The sequence below is a fragment of the Monocercomonoides exilis genome (assembly GCF_001643675.1).
Source record: "Monocercomonoides exilis strain PA203 chromosome Unknown scaffold30-1206723, whole genome shotgun sequence".
Classification (NCBI taxonomy): domain Eukaryota; phylum Preaxostyla; order Oxymonadida; family Polymastigidae; genus Monocercomonoides; species Monocercomonoides exilis.
The window spans coordinates 1,081,246-1,096,995 of record NW_027150575.1 but is presented as its reverse complement, the minus strand read 5'-3'; the positions used below and the strand labels follow the sequence as shown (position 1 = coordinate 1,096,995).

The window sequence follows — 15,750 nt, the reverse complement described above, 5'->3', positions numbered from 1 at the left end:
TCTACTACTACTACTTCTACTACTACTTCTACTACTACTACTACTACTACTACTACTACTACTACTACTACTACTGTATTTCCTGCAGCTTCATCAGCCGAAGCAGTTTATCTCTCTGATCATCTGATTCTAATGAACTGAATGTGATCTTCGCTTCTTCATCGTCCACTTTCCCTTTCTCATTCTGAAACTCATCTTGCATCGCCCTTGTCACTTCTTTGTTCAAATCCTTCATCCCCATCACACCCAACGTCACCCCTCCTCCTCCTCCTCCAATTCCAATTCCAATTCCAATTCCACCTCCACCTCCTCCAACAGCATGTGACAGCGGAGTTAAAGGTGCGCCAACAGCTCCTCTCCCCATTTCCATCTCTTGGCTGTGCACAATCAATGCACAACCTCCAACTCCTCTCCATCCACCGTCAATTCGCTTTCCTCGTGTTAAGTGTATCTTTCTAAATGCTCCTCGTTCTGAAATGTACTGTTTAGATTGTGGAAAAGGATAAGGTGGGGGAGAGGGAGTTGTTTTTGCTGCTTTTCCGATGAAAAAGGCTCGGACTTTGGCTCATTGGAACGTATTTCGTCTTTTCTGCCGTTTCTTATTGATTCTTTGGTATTTGTATTCTTTTCTGCTTCCGTTTGATTATCTTTGCTTTTTAAACAACTTCTTTGAGGTTGTTCATTGAATCCTCCAAAATCACTTTTTGATTTTCGTCTTTTCCTTCATCTGCATTGCCTTCAACTTCTTCCTTGTTTCCATTTGCATTCACAGAATTGTTCACTTCTTTCTCTTCTTTTCCGTCTTCTTTGCCATTTCCCTCACTTTTTGCAGCATTCACACTCATTCCTGGTCTTTTTATCGATTCATCAATCGGCGCTGGAGAAAGCAGCAAATTTGGCCTGACCATCAAAAGCACCTCATTCACAACAGAATCACGTTGAAGCTCAAGCGCCTGGTAATACCTTCGCATCAACTTCTGTTTCTCTCTCTGTTTGTGCCTCTTCTCTCTTCGCTCTTCTTCATCGCCGATGATGGAGCTATCGGAAAGGCATTCACTTTCTTCTTTTTTCTTCATTTCCTGCAAAGAATTTCTTCTAATCAATGATAAACTCTCGTTTTCTTCTTCTTTAACTTTATTTTCTTTTTCTTCATCACTGCTATCTCCTTCATTAGCAGGCTTCAATACCTTCCTCATCTTAATCATTTCTCTTGTCCTTTTTACCCTCTCTTCTCTCATTCCTTGCTTCTTTCCTTCTTTCTCTTTCCCTCTTCTCCAGATTCTCCGCATATCGCTCCATTATCCAAAACTCTGCAAACAGCGGCAGCGCCTCAAACACATCTGGTGGGAAAACAAAATATTGTCTTTTCCTTCTTCTTCCGAACTGCTGCCTCATCCTCCTCATCTGCTGCTCTTTGCCTGTCGGAAATCTGTTTCTGGAAGAGCGAAGCAACGAGGAAGAAGAGAAGAAGAAGAAGAAGAAGAAGAAGAGGAAGAAGAACGTGAAGCACCAGAAGCAGCAGCCACTTGCGCACAGCGGTTGAGATAGCGTAGGCGGAGGAGAGGATGCATTGCTCTTATGCGGCAAGCCATGACAATCTCAGAGCTGTGGGGTGGTTTTGGATGGAGAGAGAGATCTGTCATTGCTGGAGAAGATGTGGATGAAGAGGGGGAAGAGGAAAGTGAATGAGAAGAAGATGACTGAGGAAGAGAAAACAAGGAATCGTTGGTCTAAGTCGGAGATGCGCCTGCGCCAATTCCAGCAATTGAATGAGTCAAAAAGGTTTGTGTTGAATTTTGATTATTTTTTCTTTGGCCTTTGTCTTCTAGGAACATAAAATGAATTTTGAAGAGTTGCTTCTTGTGGCGGAAGGTTCACAGGAAGCGGCAGACGCGGAGCATGTTTTCTTTTGAAGCCTTCGATGATTTCATCAATTTCTGCTTTTTCTGCTCTTTCTTGTGAAGAATTCACTTCTGACTGTTCGGAAGAAGAGGAAGATGAAGATGACAAGTTTTCTATGTTTTCTTTCTTGTAGAATTTGACTGCTGCTGTTTTTGATAATGATGTTGAAGAAGTAGAAGTAGAAGAAGAAGAAGAAGAAGAAGAAGAAGAAGAAGAAGAAGAAGAAGAAGAAGAAGAAGAAGAAGAAGAAGAAGAAGAAGAAGAAGAAGAAGAAGAAGAAGAAGAAGAAGAAGAACATGATGAAAAACAAGAACAAGAATACTCACCACAAGTTGAGAATACAGATTCCGTTTCAATTGTTCCTTCTTTGCTATCTTATCCATTTTCATTCCCTTTTTCTTTTTCATCTCTCGTTTTCTTCTTCTCTGAAGCATACTGATGATGATGATGATGATTTCTGCATTGAAGTCTATGTTTATGTTTATTTCAATGAATATGTCTATGTTTATGTCCGTTCTGTTTCATCTATCTGTATCTACCACACAAACATTCGCCCACCGGAAACACGTCTTCTTCTGTTAAATCGTCTGTCATCATAACAATCTGCAGCCAAATACCAAATGCTCGTGTGTTTGCTGATTGAAGCTGAGAAGTGGTGAATGCTATGGATTGATGTAATAGTAGCTTCAGAACAGAATTTGGAGAAGAAGAGGAGGAGGAGGAGGAAGAAGAGGAAGAGGAAGATGAAGAGGAGCTTGAAAGTGATTCCGAACTGGAAGAGAAAGAAGAAAAAGGAATACTTGAAGAGTTTGATTCATTTTGAAGGTATTTTTCGACTTCTGTTTTGATTTTCGATAGCTCAAGAGCTCGTATCAGGTGTCTGCACACAGGAAATAAAGAGCTTTTATATGAACAAGGTGAATTCATCGCAAATGTCTGCAGTTTATTCAGCACTTTCATTGAACAAGTTTTGATCAAGTTCGAAATATTTCCTTCGGATTTACAAACAGAAAGGTTCTCAAATATGTTTGTATTACTCACAAATCTCTGCAGATTCGCCATTGCCTCAACAAACGCTGCTTTTGTATTCAGCGAACAACACGCCCGAGCCAATCTCACTAGCTTCTGAACGGAAACTCCTCTTTCACACAGCCACAATGGATCTCCAAAGCCCTCTCTAACAGCTCCAGCCACAAATTCCCTTCTGATCGCATCTGACTGAAAAGCAGACAATTCTCTGCTCGAAATGAGGCTGTTTGCAAGCGAACCGAATCTTCTTCGCAGAATGTCATCGCCATTGTTCAGTAATTGCTCAAAGAGAAAGTCGTCAATAAGATTGGTTGCATAGCCAGGAAAATCAAATGTGTTGATTGTGTGGGAAGATGAGTAGTTTTCGGGTGTCAATGCGTTGACTCCACATTCATCGACTGCCTCGTCTGCATCAAGAAGCTCCACCCAATCATCCAACAGCTTAAACCAGGAAATTTCTCTCGTTTCTCTTTCTCTTTTCCTTTTCCTTTTTCTCTCTCTTTCAGTTCTTCTTTCCATTTCTCCTTCTCTCTCTCCCTCATCGCTGTTATTCCTATCATTCCTCTCACAACATTTCCTTTTTTTCCTTTTCCATCTTTCCCATCATTCCCATTCTCATACATTCCAGTGAAAATAGCCAGCATCCTCTGCTCTTTGTTCGGCATCTGTTTGTTTCTCTGCCCCCATCTCAGTCTGTTCTGTCTCAATTGAAGTTTTCTTGTGTGAATGCTTGAAAATTCATTGTTTTCGTCAAAAAGAGGCGGAGGAGGAGGAGGAAATTCAGGTGAAATTGAATGAGAAAGAAGCTGTTGAGTGAAAAAAGAATGAGGGAGAGAAGGGATGTGTGAGAGAGAAGAGAGAGAAGGGAAAGAAGCAGAAAGCGGAGAAAGGGAAAATGATAAGGAAGAGGTGGAGATGGAAGGCGTTGACAGAGAAAGAATGACAGAAGAGAAAGAAGAAGGTTTGAGGGAGGTTTTGATGTTATGATGTTGATTAGGATGTTGATGTTGATGTTGATGATGAAGAAAATGAGAATGAGAAGAATAAGAAAGAACATGTGATGTGTTTAATGAGTAAATGCCTGTTGGATAAAGATGATGAATAGAACAGAAGAAGGGGAAAAGAGTTGAGTGGCGAAATGGAAATGGAAAGAAGAGGAAAGAGGAGAAAAAGAAGAGTATTGAAGAGCTAATGAAGAAGAAACAAAGAAGGATCTGCTGGTTGAGAGAAGACGGAGAATGAAAAATGAATAGAATGAAAGAGAAGGATTAGGCAGATGAAGAGGGTGGGGAAGAGAAAGAGAAAAAAAGAAGAAGCAGAAATTGATTGATATGATGTTTATATATTTGATGAAGAAGAAGATGATGATGATGAATGGATTGAATAAAACGATTAATTGTTGAATATTGAGAAGATGAGTGTCAATTTATGCCAACGGAGAAATTCATTGAAATTCTCTTCTTCTGTTTCTTTTTCTTCTGCAGAGATGTAACCTCTGAATCTTTTTCGCTTTCAGCTCAATCCTCTTTCTCTCTTTCTAACAATAAATACAAAGCACGCGTCAATCTCTTTTTCATTCCATCTTTTCTTCTTTAACTTCCCCTCTTTCACAAAAAATCTTCTTTCGTCAAAAATAATTCTTTGCAAAAGCCCAATGCCAAGCATCTTCGAAATATCTCGCATTTCATCTGTCCGTCTTTATTCTTCCTTCCTCGCCTTTCTTCTTCTTCAAAGCCATCTAATCCTTCTCTCTTTCAGCATTCTGAATTAAAATAATCACTTCAAAAAAAAAAAAAATAACAACAGCAGCAAACCTTCCAAACATTTTTACAAGCAATTTTCTGTTTTTTATTCTGTCGGCGCCTGTTTCCCTCCAATAAAAATTCATTATTCCTTCCTTTTTCAAGTGTTTCATCATCTGATTTGCCAACCATCCTTTCCATCAGTTGTTTCTCCATCAAGTGCATCGATTTCTGGTCCTTCTGAAAAATGTGAAATTCATGTTTTCTGCCCAGATTCCATTCTCATCATTGAAAAATGTCCTGTTTTTGCGTCTGAAAAGATCATCTCCAATTCCCTTTCAATCCCTTCACCCTGGGCACTTTCCATATGAATTCGCTCTCCCAACTCGATGGTCAGCCTGCATAACGAGATGTCCCGCTTTAGTTCATTTTCATTCATTTCCACCTCCTGCCCTGAAAACAACACAAAAACATTCAACATGTTAATATTCATATATAGAAAAATTAATAAAGACCAGACTGTTCTTCTTCTCTTTTTTGTCAACATACTCATTTCCATCACAAAAGGCTTTAACAAACTCTCTTCAAGACATCAAAGCATTCATAATAACTCGTGTTATCACAAGTGATTGCATTTATCTTTGGATCAAAACATTTTCGAAATGGAAATGAATAAACCACGTTCAGAATGCAATAAAAAGCAAAAACCCCTTTCTCAACTGCTTATGGGGATTATTGAAATGACAAATGAGTGTTCGACAACCATTATAGTCTTGTGAAGCTCGGTTATAATCAAGTTCTGTTTAAATCACAAAAAATCGGGAAAAAGCAGAATATTTAGAAAGTTTGAAGCATTCAAATAGATGGCCTTTTAATAATCATGGACAAACACAAACAATAAAAAAAGAGCAATATACCCAAAGAAAACCTTCGTTTGCTGAATTTTGAATATTTTTTGTGAGAAGAAAAACAATGCAATTGCAATATTGGGACAAACATATGTATTTTTTCTCTGATATAATAATTCTCATTTCAACTTTTAATATCAGAAAATTTGCATTAAAGAATGATCAAGTTTTTCATTCCATAATTTTTTTGTTTTATTATATTTCGGATCAAACTTAAAAAACCAAGCAACATGGGCAATAACTCGGAGGCGATAAAGCCACAGGATAATAAACGTCAACACACAAGAGCGATGCGATGGATTATGGAGAATCATACTGAACCACCTGAGAAAATAAGACATGATATTACTCTTGCTGATAGCACAGGATGGACAATGGCTATGTTCTGGATTGCATATGTCAAAACAGAACCTCCAGAATGGATGAGACATGAAAATGCGCAAGAAGATAAGCATGGATATACAATGGCTATGCATTTGATAAGATTTGCAAAAAAAGAGCCACCAGAGTGGATGAGACACGATATAACTCTTACCAATTATAAAGGATGTACAATGGCAATGTTGTGGATAGAGAATATAGAGACAGAGCCACCAGAATGGATGAGACATGATGCTTCGCTTACTGATAAGGAAGGGAGAACAATGGCAATGTTGTGGATAGAGAATATAGAGACAGAGCCACCAGAATGGATGAGACATGATGCTTCGCTTACTGATAAGGAAGGGAGAACAATGGCAATGATATGGATTTCACATGTCAAGACAGAACCTCCCAAGTGGATGAGACACGATATTACACTTTCTGATAACTACGGCAGAACAATGGCAATGTTGTGGATAGAGAATATAGAGACAGAGCCACCGGAATGGATAAGGCATTGCAATTCATTGAAAGATACGTACAGATGGACAATGGCAGATTATTGGAGAATATTTGTTAAAACTGAATTACCGAAATGGATGAAATTTGATGAAATATTGAAAGATGAAAATGGACAGACGGCGGGGATGAGGTGGATTATTGAGAACAAGACAGAACCGCCAGAATGGATGAGACACAACAACACGCTTGCCGATAAGTTTGGACGAACAATGGCAATGCTGTGGATCAAAAATGTGAATACAGAGCCACCATCATGGATGAGACACGACATTGCACTTCGCGATAGCAGCGGGGAGACAATGGCGATGCTGTGGATTATGGAGGCAAAAATGGAGCCACCAGTCTGGATGAGGCATGACACGACGTTTATAGACATGGATGGGTGGACAATGGCTATGATATGGATTATTCACGTCGGAAAAGAGCCACCCGAGTGGATGAGACATGGAAGTTCATTTTCTGATAAGAATGGACAAACAATGGCAATGCATTGGATAAGACATGCAAAGACAGAACCGCCAGAACGGATCAGACATAACATTACGCTTGGTGATAAAGAAGGATTCACGTTGGCGATGCATTGGATTCAATCTGTAAAAACAGAACCTCCAGAATGGATGAGACATGAAAATGCGAAAGAAGATAAGCATGGATGTACAATGGCTATGCATTTGATAAGATTTGCGAAAAAAGAGCCATCAGAATGGATGAGGCACTACATTACACTCTGCAACAAAAAAGGGTCAACGATGGCTATGCATTGGATTTACTATGTGAAGACAGAGCCACCAGAGTGGATGAGACACGATATAACATTTGGCAATAAGAATGGGCTCACAATGGCTATGTTCTGGATTGCAAGTGTCAAAACAGAACCACCAGAATGGATGAGACATGATGCTTCACTTACTGATAAGAATGGGCCCACAATGGCTATGATCTGGATTGAAAGTGTCAAAACAGAACCACCAGAATGGATGAGGCATAGAATTGCGCTTTCTGACAGGAACGGAAGGACAATGGCCATGCATTGGATAAGGGAAGTCAAGACAGAGCCACCAGAATGGATGAGACACTACAATTCACTTGAAGACAAGAGTGGAATGACAATGTCAGATCTATGGAAACATATTGTTGAGACTGAACCGCCACTTTGGATGAAAGGTTGAAATTATCATTTCATTTGTTAGTTTTAGGATATTGAAAACATTTTCGATGTTTATTCTGAATTAAAATTTTATCAAAGCATCGAATTTAGGTTCCGTTGCAATTATACAGAATCCATGTTGCGTTTCATGTTCTTTCTTTCTTTCTCTTTCTTTCTTTCTTTCTTTCTCTCTCTCTCTCTCTCTCTCTCTCTCTCTCTTTTTTTTTTTTTTTTTTTTTTTTTTTTTTTTTTTTTTTTTTTTTTTTTTTTTTTTTTTTTTACTGTATCTTCATATGCATCGATATGAGTCGGACTCTCTTCAATGTATTTCCATTTCAATCTCTTTCCTAATCCACATTTGTATTTTCATCTCATTTAACATTAATGGTTCACACTTCAATCTTTTAATAATTAATAAAATAATTATGATTACTATTATGATATTCGTCGTTGTAGTATTTACTGCTGCTGTTTGTTTATCAAAATTAATACACCAAAAATTAATCAATTTCGATATTAATATTTCAATTTCGTTAAAAAGATTTTTAATTTCACAGAATTTTTCAACTTTTCTTGATGATGAATATAATTAAAATTCAAGCGATCATTCAATCTTTGACGCGCTGTCACTTTTATAATAATTATTAGTTGATTGAAACAAATTACTTTTCAATTATTTGAAGATTATTTAAATTTCAAATATCGTCAATCTTATGACAAATTAAAAATGAATATTTCATTCTTTTTTGAATAACCTCATGAAAATGACTCTTTGCAGAAGAACATAAATAATATAAAAAGTGAAAATAGTCTTATCGTATCAAAATATTTGTTTAAACTTCTACATCAAAAATGATTCAAATACGGAAAAATATTATTCATTTTCGAAAACGAATTATAGTAACTTTCATAATAGGCGGACACTTTCCTAATGGCCGGACAGCAGCCTTTTCTCAGCAGCTTATGAACGTAGAATTTTGATTTTTTTCCACATCAATCGTAAGGTGAATATGAATATATGAAGCATTCTGAGAATACTTCATTCTTGTGTGTTCATTTTTTTAAAATTAATTTTGTTTTTTTATGAGAAATTCGGATAAACTAATAACACCGTGTTTCTCCGAAAAACAAAATAAATTTTAAAAAAATGAACACACAAGAATGAAGTATTCTCAGAATGCTTCATATATTCATATTCACCTTACGATTGATGTGGAAAAAAATCAAAATTCTACGTTCATAAGCTGCTGAGAAAAGGCTGCTGTCCGGCCATTAGGAAAGTGTCCGCCTATTATGAAAGTTACTATAATTCGTTTTCGAAAAATAAAATTTCAATTTCGAAATTTTTTTATAAATGAAAATTCTAATTTATCTCGTGAATGGATTTCAGAAAATTTCAAGTTTTTATTTAACCAATCAAATATTATTACTCAAATAACATATTTTTTAACATAAATATGAATCAAATCAATTTTTTGATTTTTTTCATTTTCGAAAATCATCACTGAAATGATAGAAATTTCAAAAATATTCATTCAATTGAATATCAAAATAAAAATATTTAAATTTCAATCACATTTTATTGAATAACAAAAAAAAGAATTTTTTCACCAATTATTTTTTGAAATTTCTTTGGTAAAAAAATTGAAAAACATCAATTTTTATATGAAAATGAATTCATTTTCTTTTTTAATTGACTTCAATTATAAAATTTTCAATAAAAAGGAACGAATTTTTTAAAATTGAAAAAATTTTATTTTTGACATTGATTTATTCTTTTAAGAAATCGTATTAATAAATTACGAAATAGAAATATAAATTTTCGTAAATGAATTATTTTTTATGGAAAATGTATTATTATTATTTTTCGAATTAGAATTATTTTTGGTGTATCAAAATCGTATATTATTTTTTTTTTCAGAAAATGAGTTATATGCATTGTTGAATTTGCAAAATACAAATATTTTTGAAATGTTCATAATTTGTTATTTTATGTGAAAAAAATATTCATTATTAATAAACATATAAAAATCAAAATCTTCTGATAAGAAACAGATTTAATGGGCAAGTGGGCAGATAACGACCGGAAAACGAAATTGACTTTCGTTATTTTATTAATTTGGGGGAAAATACAGTTTGTGCAAAAAATACCGGACATCGCAGAAAATACCGGACAAGATCAATATCACAATAACCGCAAGAAGAAAAATACTGATAATTTTCCTCAAAATATATCTCATCAATGCAAACTCATTTGAAATACACGACTTTCAAAATAGCTTCATTTGTGTTCAGAAAAAATTAATCATTGAAATCAAGGAGAAATAAAATTTTGAGTTTCTCCAAGATTTTCAAAATAATTTTCTCCGATCACAAATAAGGAAGTTTTGAAAGTTTGGTATATCAAATGAGTTTGCATTGATGAGATATATTTTGAGGAAAATTGTCAGAATTATTCCTCTTGCGGTAATTGAGATATCGATCTTGTCCGGTATTTTTTGCGATGTCCGGTATTTTTTGCACAAACTGTATGGTCTTTCAAGCTTTTTATGTTCGACATATAAAAAAATATTTTAATTGCCTATTTTCATTGTGTTTGATAAGTTTAACATGAATATCCACTTTTTTCGTCCGAATTATTCTTTGTTCAAATGTTATTAAACTTTTATAAGTTTTGATCATTTCCCACAAAAGATCAAAAACTTCATTCCTTCTCAAAAAGAAGAAAATATTAAATCCTCAATTTAGAAACTTATTAATTCTATTGAATATCACAAAAAAGATTCAAAAAGTTTGGAAATTAAGTTTAAGTGCAAGCATGAATAATTAGTGGGAAATGATCTATCAAAATATTTAGCACAATTGCCTGTGCTCTAATAAAGATGCAAAGAAACGTGAAACGAGATGAAATGAAAACTTATTTTTCTTGTATCACCATAATGGGTCGAAAGCGACAATCACAGCATTCTCTGTTTCTGTAATTGATCTTTTCGTTTTGCTGTCATTTGAAACATCTCATGTCTGCTCAAACAAAATACACTGCTGTCATCATAACTGTTTCAATTATCATCTTCCTTTTCTTCTTCAACATTTCTTTTTCTCATTTCCACAAATCTGTTTTCAATATATCTCTATTGCATCTTATTTTCATTTCATTGAAACATCAGACTTTTGCAGCTCACTATCCTTTCATTGCATGATGGAAATGTGATTATTGCGTTTGAATTGCTTTAGAGTCACCTATGTTTGCGAAGACATTTTTGTGAAAAGCAACAAAAGTCAAAGAACTTCAGCAATGTTCCCTTCTCTCTTCGCTCTTAGCTTTTTTCCTTTTATTTTTTCAAACTTCATGATCTCCCTTTTCAAAAGCTGTTGTCTGCTCCAATTCGGTTCACAGACAAAAAAGAAGTGAAGTTGACTTGCAATCTTTATCATCGACTTAATCTTAATTGGGACTTGCAATTGAATATTAGAATGCTTTGTCAGTGAATAAGGACTTCAATAAGAGTTATACGAGAATGACCGTATTGCTTTCATTGAAGGTACTTCAATCATTTTTGTGAACTTTTATTACAGATCAAGCATCAACCATTTAAACAGATCAATTAATATTTTTGTTGTTATGCTTCGCTGTTCTTCACAAAAGAATGAAACATTGTTGTTCAATGCATACCTTTTAAACAATGCCCTCTTTTGTTGAACTTTCTCCGCTTCTGTTGACAGAAGCTTCTTCGAGTGCTGATGATATTTCCAAGAGGATCTTTTCTCAGACAATATTGGATGCGATTCAATGAATCAAAAAACATTTTGGTCCAACGATATCGCTTTTGGTAACAGTGTAAGTGGTGCTGCAATCTTAATCTTGGAATGGCATGATTGTGAACTTAAATAAGAAATGATAATGCAAGAGGATTTCCAATGAAGCATAGAGAATAAGGTGGAAAAAGATAGGAAGAAAGAAAGAAAGAAAGAAAGTAATAGAAAAAGAATATGGGGGAAAATACGGACTTTCAAGCTTTTTTTGCACTAGTCATTGAAAAATTGCTTCACACATAACTTTATTTCACTTTCTCAGAATTCAAAAAAAATTTGATTTACATATCTAGTTAACAGGCATCATTGATATAATAACAAAATGTTTTGTGTCATTTCACGTCTGTCAAAAAATGATCACTGTTTTATTAAGTTTTTTGATCTCAAAAAGTCCATGAAAAGTGCATAATTTTTCAATGAAAATGCCTGAAGAAAAATATTTTTCCCCATATGAAGAAGAAGAAGAAGAAGAATGGAAAGTTGTGAATGAATGGTCACAGAACACTGGAAGTTTGACTCTGGTTGATAAGGACGCTTTTTTGTTTGCTGAAAAAATATGTGAGGATGAGATTGAAGGGAATGCAGTTGGAACTGTGGGAGGATCAAGAGAAGAGATTTGGGGAATCTGACTGCGAATGTGATGTTGTTGTTTGATTGAATGACGAGTATCATGACCGCTGGGGAGAGTCCTTTTGAGAAGAGGGAAAAATGGAAGAAGTGGAAGAGAGTAAAGAGTTTGTGTGGATAGTGAGTTGCGGAGAGAGAAAAATTTTGTGTGGAGCAGAGGCGTGCAGAAAAAGAGAAAAGAGATAAGAGATAAGAAAATGAGATGAAATGTCAGCGCAAACAAAAATGGGAATTGAAGTAGATAATTTGCATCAGATGGAATATTGAATCATTTTGGTACGTGGAGGGAGACAGAGATGATAGTCAAATTTGGAGCGCCTGTGAAGATTGTTCCGTTGAATATGAAATGTCAATGGTATTGGAGGATGAAATGCATGTTATAGGGCAAATGCTCTTCGAAAAATAGATTATTAAGTCATTTCCTCAGGTGAATAAGTTGATAACCTGGATGAAATGTTTATGTTTTATGGGAGCAGTAGATTTCTCGATGGATCCGTAGGAGGAAAAATCAGTTAAAAAATGAATGTCTCATCTTCCTTATAACTGCTAAAAGATTGTCTTAATAAACAACCTCATCCAATGCATTTCTGGTTCCGTCGTTTCTAATTGATACATTCCTTCTTCTGAATCTGCGTATTCTGCATCTGCTCGGACTCAGGGCTCTTCTAGCTGAGTTCACAGGTCGACCTCACTGCGCCAGGTGAGGCATTCATTGAGAGTGTTTCCTCAGCTGGCACCTGGTTGAGCTGCCGTCCCAGCACAGGTGCGTGCCTTCCTCTCTCCAGTGTCAGATCTCTGCTATGAAATAGTTCGACTATTCAACCAGCCAGAGCTGTCACGTGTTCCTAACGGGTTATATTTTTCGAACTGCCGAGAGCACAACATCACGTTTGACTTTGAGGGGAAGTGCGGTGTTCTGTTCCAGTTGGAGGCGCATCTCGAAGCGGGGTTGTGGGGTTTGTTGCATGCAAGCGGTCTGTGGAGCTTGCTGTTCGGACAGCAGCGCGAGTGCTGGAGAAGGTTGCAGTGAAGATGCTGCACTGTGCGTTTGTTTCTGTCCTGAGCTGGGAAGACAAGAAAATGATGGAAAAGCTGGTGTATGGAGAGAACGGGGCTGTGACAAGAGGGACAGCGCTGGTGAGGCTGGCTGGGCTAAGAAGTGGGCTTATGAAAAGCACGCGCGAGAAAAAGAGAATAGAGATTTGAAAAAGGCAGGTTTTAATGACTGGTCAAGCATTGCCGCTGCAGTTCCTCTGAAAATTCAATTTGATCAGCTTCAAGTTAGCTTTCTTTTCTTTTTTCTTTCTATCTTTTTTTCTTTTCCTTTTTTTTCTATTTCTATTCGTTGACGTATTTTTTGGAAACTTTGTTGATAGGGTCATCTTTTTATTGGTTCTTTTTTCTTTATTGGCACCAATAATTTTAGAAATGAAAAAAGTTAAAAAAAATGATGAAAATGATACAAAATTCGAATCAATAACTCTTTTCACTTATCTTTTTCCATTTTCAATTTCAAAGGGGTCAAATTCATCACTTGTTTCATCGTCATCTTTCTTAATTTTTCTGAATGCTCGTTTCACTTTTTTCTCCGAAGGCAATCCTTCTTCTTTCATTTCCTTTTCTTTATCTTCAATTTCTTCAATTTTCATCTTGTTTTTTTCATTATATTCATCCCATTCATCAAGAAGCTTTTCTTTTGTTATTTCTTTTCCGAAGAAATCGAAACAATGAGAATGAGAAGGAATGAAGTATTGAGAAGACTGAGGAAGTTTCATTAGCACAGATCCAGATCCATTGCTGAGGACCCCGCTGTTGATGAAGGTTTTTTTGATGACTGATGGGGTGAACGCGGTGTGCAGGGCTTGTGGTTACACATATGCAACAGCTGTTCTTTTTGAAGATGAGGAGGTGGATGATGGGGAGCTGTATCTGTTTGAAAGCTCTGACTTCAACACTGCAAATACGCATCTGTCCAGCGGCTGCGATATGTGTGTTGTGTGTGGAACGAAGGTGATGACGTCAATTTCCGCTTCCTTGAACTGTCTCCATTCAGTTGGATCTGCGCGTGATGAGTGGAAATCCAGGAGAAAAAGGCAACGATGAGATTCTTTTGGAATTCGCTTTCTTCTGTCAATGATAGCTGGCAGCAGGACTGAAAAGGCGTATTTTTTGAATGATGTTTTGTCCATTAAGCCGTTTGTGTTTGGTCAAATGTCAAGAAACTGCGTTTACAGTGTTATCAGTTCTTTCGGAAGAGTTGCACTCGGCCACAGCACGACAGACGGAAGTGAGAAACCATCAGCAGAGATTCCACTTACGAAAGTTGCATTCTGCATCTTTTCTTCAGAGATATGGTATACCCGTTATGGATCCATCTTTATGAGGTCAATCAATATTATCTATTTATGAATATCTGATGGGTTTTATCATCTTCAATAATAAGTTGGATAGGCAATTAAAATATGATAGAGATCGTTTTATGTATATCTGATGGTAGTAGTCATTTAGTGTAATAAGCTGGAATAGGTGATGATAATAAGATAGAGATCATGAGGTAATTGCTGATGCTCTTAGGGGTTTCTCATGATTAGATATTCAATGATGTTCTATAAAGATGGAGTTGTTGATAGGTGTAATCGATATGTATCTATAGCTGATATACCATATCTCCGGGAAGGAGAATTAGCTAAAAGATCAACTGAAAGTGTTCGCAACGAAGTTGCTCAGGAGACTTTGTCTCCGTTCAAGTTGGTAAATTAATGGTGAAATTGTGTGAAAATTGATGTTATCGTTGATGAAATACATGTGTTGTATGTTGAACGTGTTATGTGTTGAACCTGTCGGTGTTATCGTTGGTGGAGGCGTCGAAGATGGTGAATTGGTGGTGAAAATTGATGAAATCGTAGGTGTTATCGTTGGTGTGATCGTTTGTGAAATCGCAAATAAAAATAATTGATTTTGTTTTTTTGTTTTATCGTAAATGGGTCGAAAGAAGATATACGCAACTGTGGAAGAAGCGAAAGAGGCTCAACAGAAACAAATTAAACAGTTTCAGGAAAAACGTAAAGAAGAAACAAAGTATTACAACGAACATGTAACTGAGAAACAGAAGAAATTGATTAAGATAGTGAGGAGAAAGCTTATCGAAAGTGATGAGTTGTTAGATGAGTTGATGGAAAAAGTTAATGGGTATTGCCTGTGCAGGCTTGATTGGGCAAAATGTGTTAATTGACGAAATATAACAGACTACACACGTTATTTGAATCGTAGATTAAATCAAACAGTAGTCACGATGGCATTATAGTTGATTGCCAACATCTATATTTTTCGAACAAATGGCATTATGGTGGATTGCCACATTGATGTTTTTCACTTGACTTGGGGTTTATTTTGGTGTATTTAGCTTGAAAAAGTGTCAACCGGTAGTCAGGATACCGAATTGTGGCAATATCGAGATGCTTGGGGAAGGGAAATATTAACTATAATCTCCGTGCTGGAAGCGTAGTCAGGTAGTCAGGTAGTCAGGATCTTTTAAGTTCATCTGAAAAGAGCTGCCAACATGCCATTTCTGCCAACATGAGCAATTTACCTCTAATTTACCATGATTTTGAGGGTTTTTATTTATTTTCGACTGAATCATCATTCTGCCACATTGCCACATGGTATCGTTGGTGGCACATATTATTTATTCGTTGGT

The 15,750-nt window shown here is 36.1% G+C and overlaps 6 protein-coding genes across 6 annotated transcripts; 2 read left to right on the top strand and 4 right to left on the bottom strand.

The window, feature by feature from the left end:
- Positions 1-70: 70 nt before the first annotated feature.
- MONOS_15300 (uncharacterized protein) lies at positions 71-1,329 on the bottom strand (the record flags this gene model as incomplete). The annotated part of the gene is made up of 2 exons (XM_067868168.1): positions 663-1,329; positions 71-481 (listed from the first exon to the last, which is right to left on the bottom strand). The coding sequence occupies exons 1-2, from the start codon at positions 1,287-1,289 to the stop codon at positions 71-73; spliced, it is 1,038 nt and encodes a 345-aa protein (XP_067725238.1). The 5' UTR covers positions 1,290-1,329.
- A 71-nt stretch (positions 1,330-1,400) lies between these two features.
- Positions 1,401-3,596, bottom strand: MONOS_15301 (uncharacterized protein; the record flags this gene model as incomplete). The annotated part of the gene is made up of 5 exons (XM_067868169.1): positions 1,401-1,730; positions 1,879-2,276; positions 2,451-2,586; positions 2,911-3,338; positions 3,380-3,596. 5 exons carry the CDS (start codon positions 3,594-3,596, stop codon positions 1,401-1,403), a joined length of 1,509 nt encoding a protein of 502 aa, XP_067725237.1.
- A 1,333-nt stretch (positions 3,597-4,929) lies between these two features.
- On the bottom strand, positions 4,930-5,439 carry MONOS_17772 (uncharacterized protein; the record flags this gene model as incomplete). The annotated part of the gene is made up of 4 exons (XM_067870725.1): positions 4,930-5,126; positions 5,194-5,255; positions 5,382-5,392; positions 5,437-5,439. The coding sequence occupies 4 exons, from the start codon at positions 5,437-5,439 to the stop codon at positions 4,930-4,932; spliced, it is 273 nt and encodes a 90-aa protein (XP_067725236.1).
- Positions 5,440-5,811: 372 nt separating this feature from the next.
- On the top strand, positions 5,812-7,635 carry MONOS_15302 (uncharacterized protein; the record flags this gene model as incomplete). The annotated part of the gene is made up of 1 exon (XM_067868170.1): positions 5,812-7,635. One exon carries the CDS (start codon positions 5,812-5,814, stop codon positions 7,633-7,635), a length of 1,824 nt encoding a protein of 607 aa, XP_067725235.1.
- A 4,866-nt stretch (positions 7,636-12,501) lies between these two features.
- MONOS_17771 (uncharacterized protein) lies at positions 12,502-13,259 on the top strand (the record flags this gene model as incomplete). Its single annotated transcript, XM_067870724.1, has 2 exons — positions 12,502-12,508; positions 12,961-13,259. The coding sequence occupies 2 exons, from the start codon at positions 12,502-12,504 to the stop codon at positions 13,257-13,259; spliced, it is 306 nt and encodes a 101-aa protein (XP_067725234.1).
- A 662-nt stretch (positions 13,260-13,921) lies between these two features.
- Positions 13,922-14,242, bottom strand: MONOS_16319 (uncharacterized protein; the record flags this gene model as incomplete). The annotated part of the gene is made up of 1 exon (XM_067869233.1): positions 13,922-14,242. The coding sequence occupies one exon, from the start codon at positions 14,240-14,242 to the stop codon at positions 13,922-13,924; it is 321 nt and encodes a 106-aa protein (XP_067725233.1).
- Between the last annotated feature and the right edge of the window lie 1,508 nt (positions 14,243-15,750).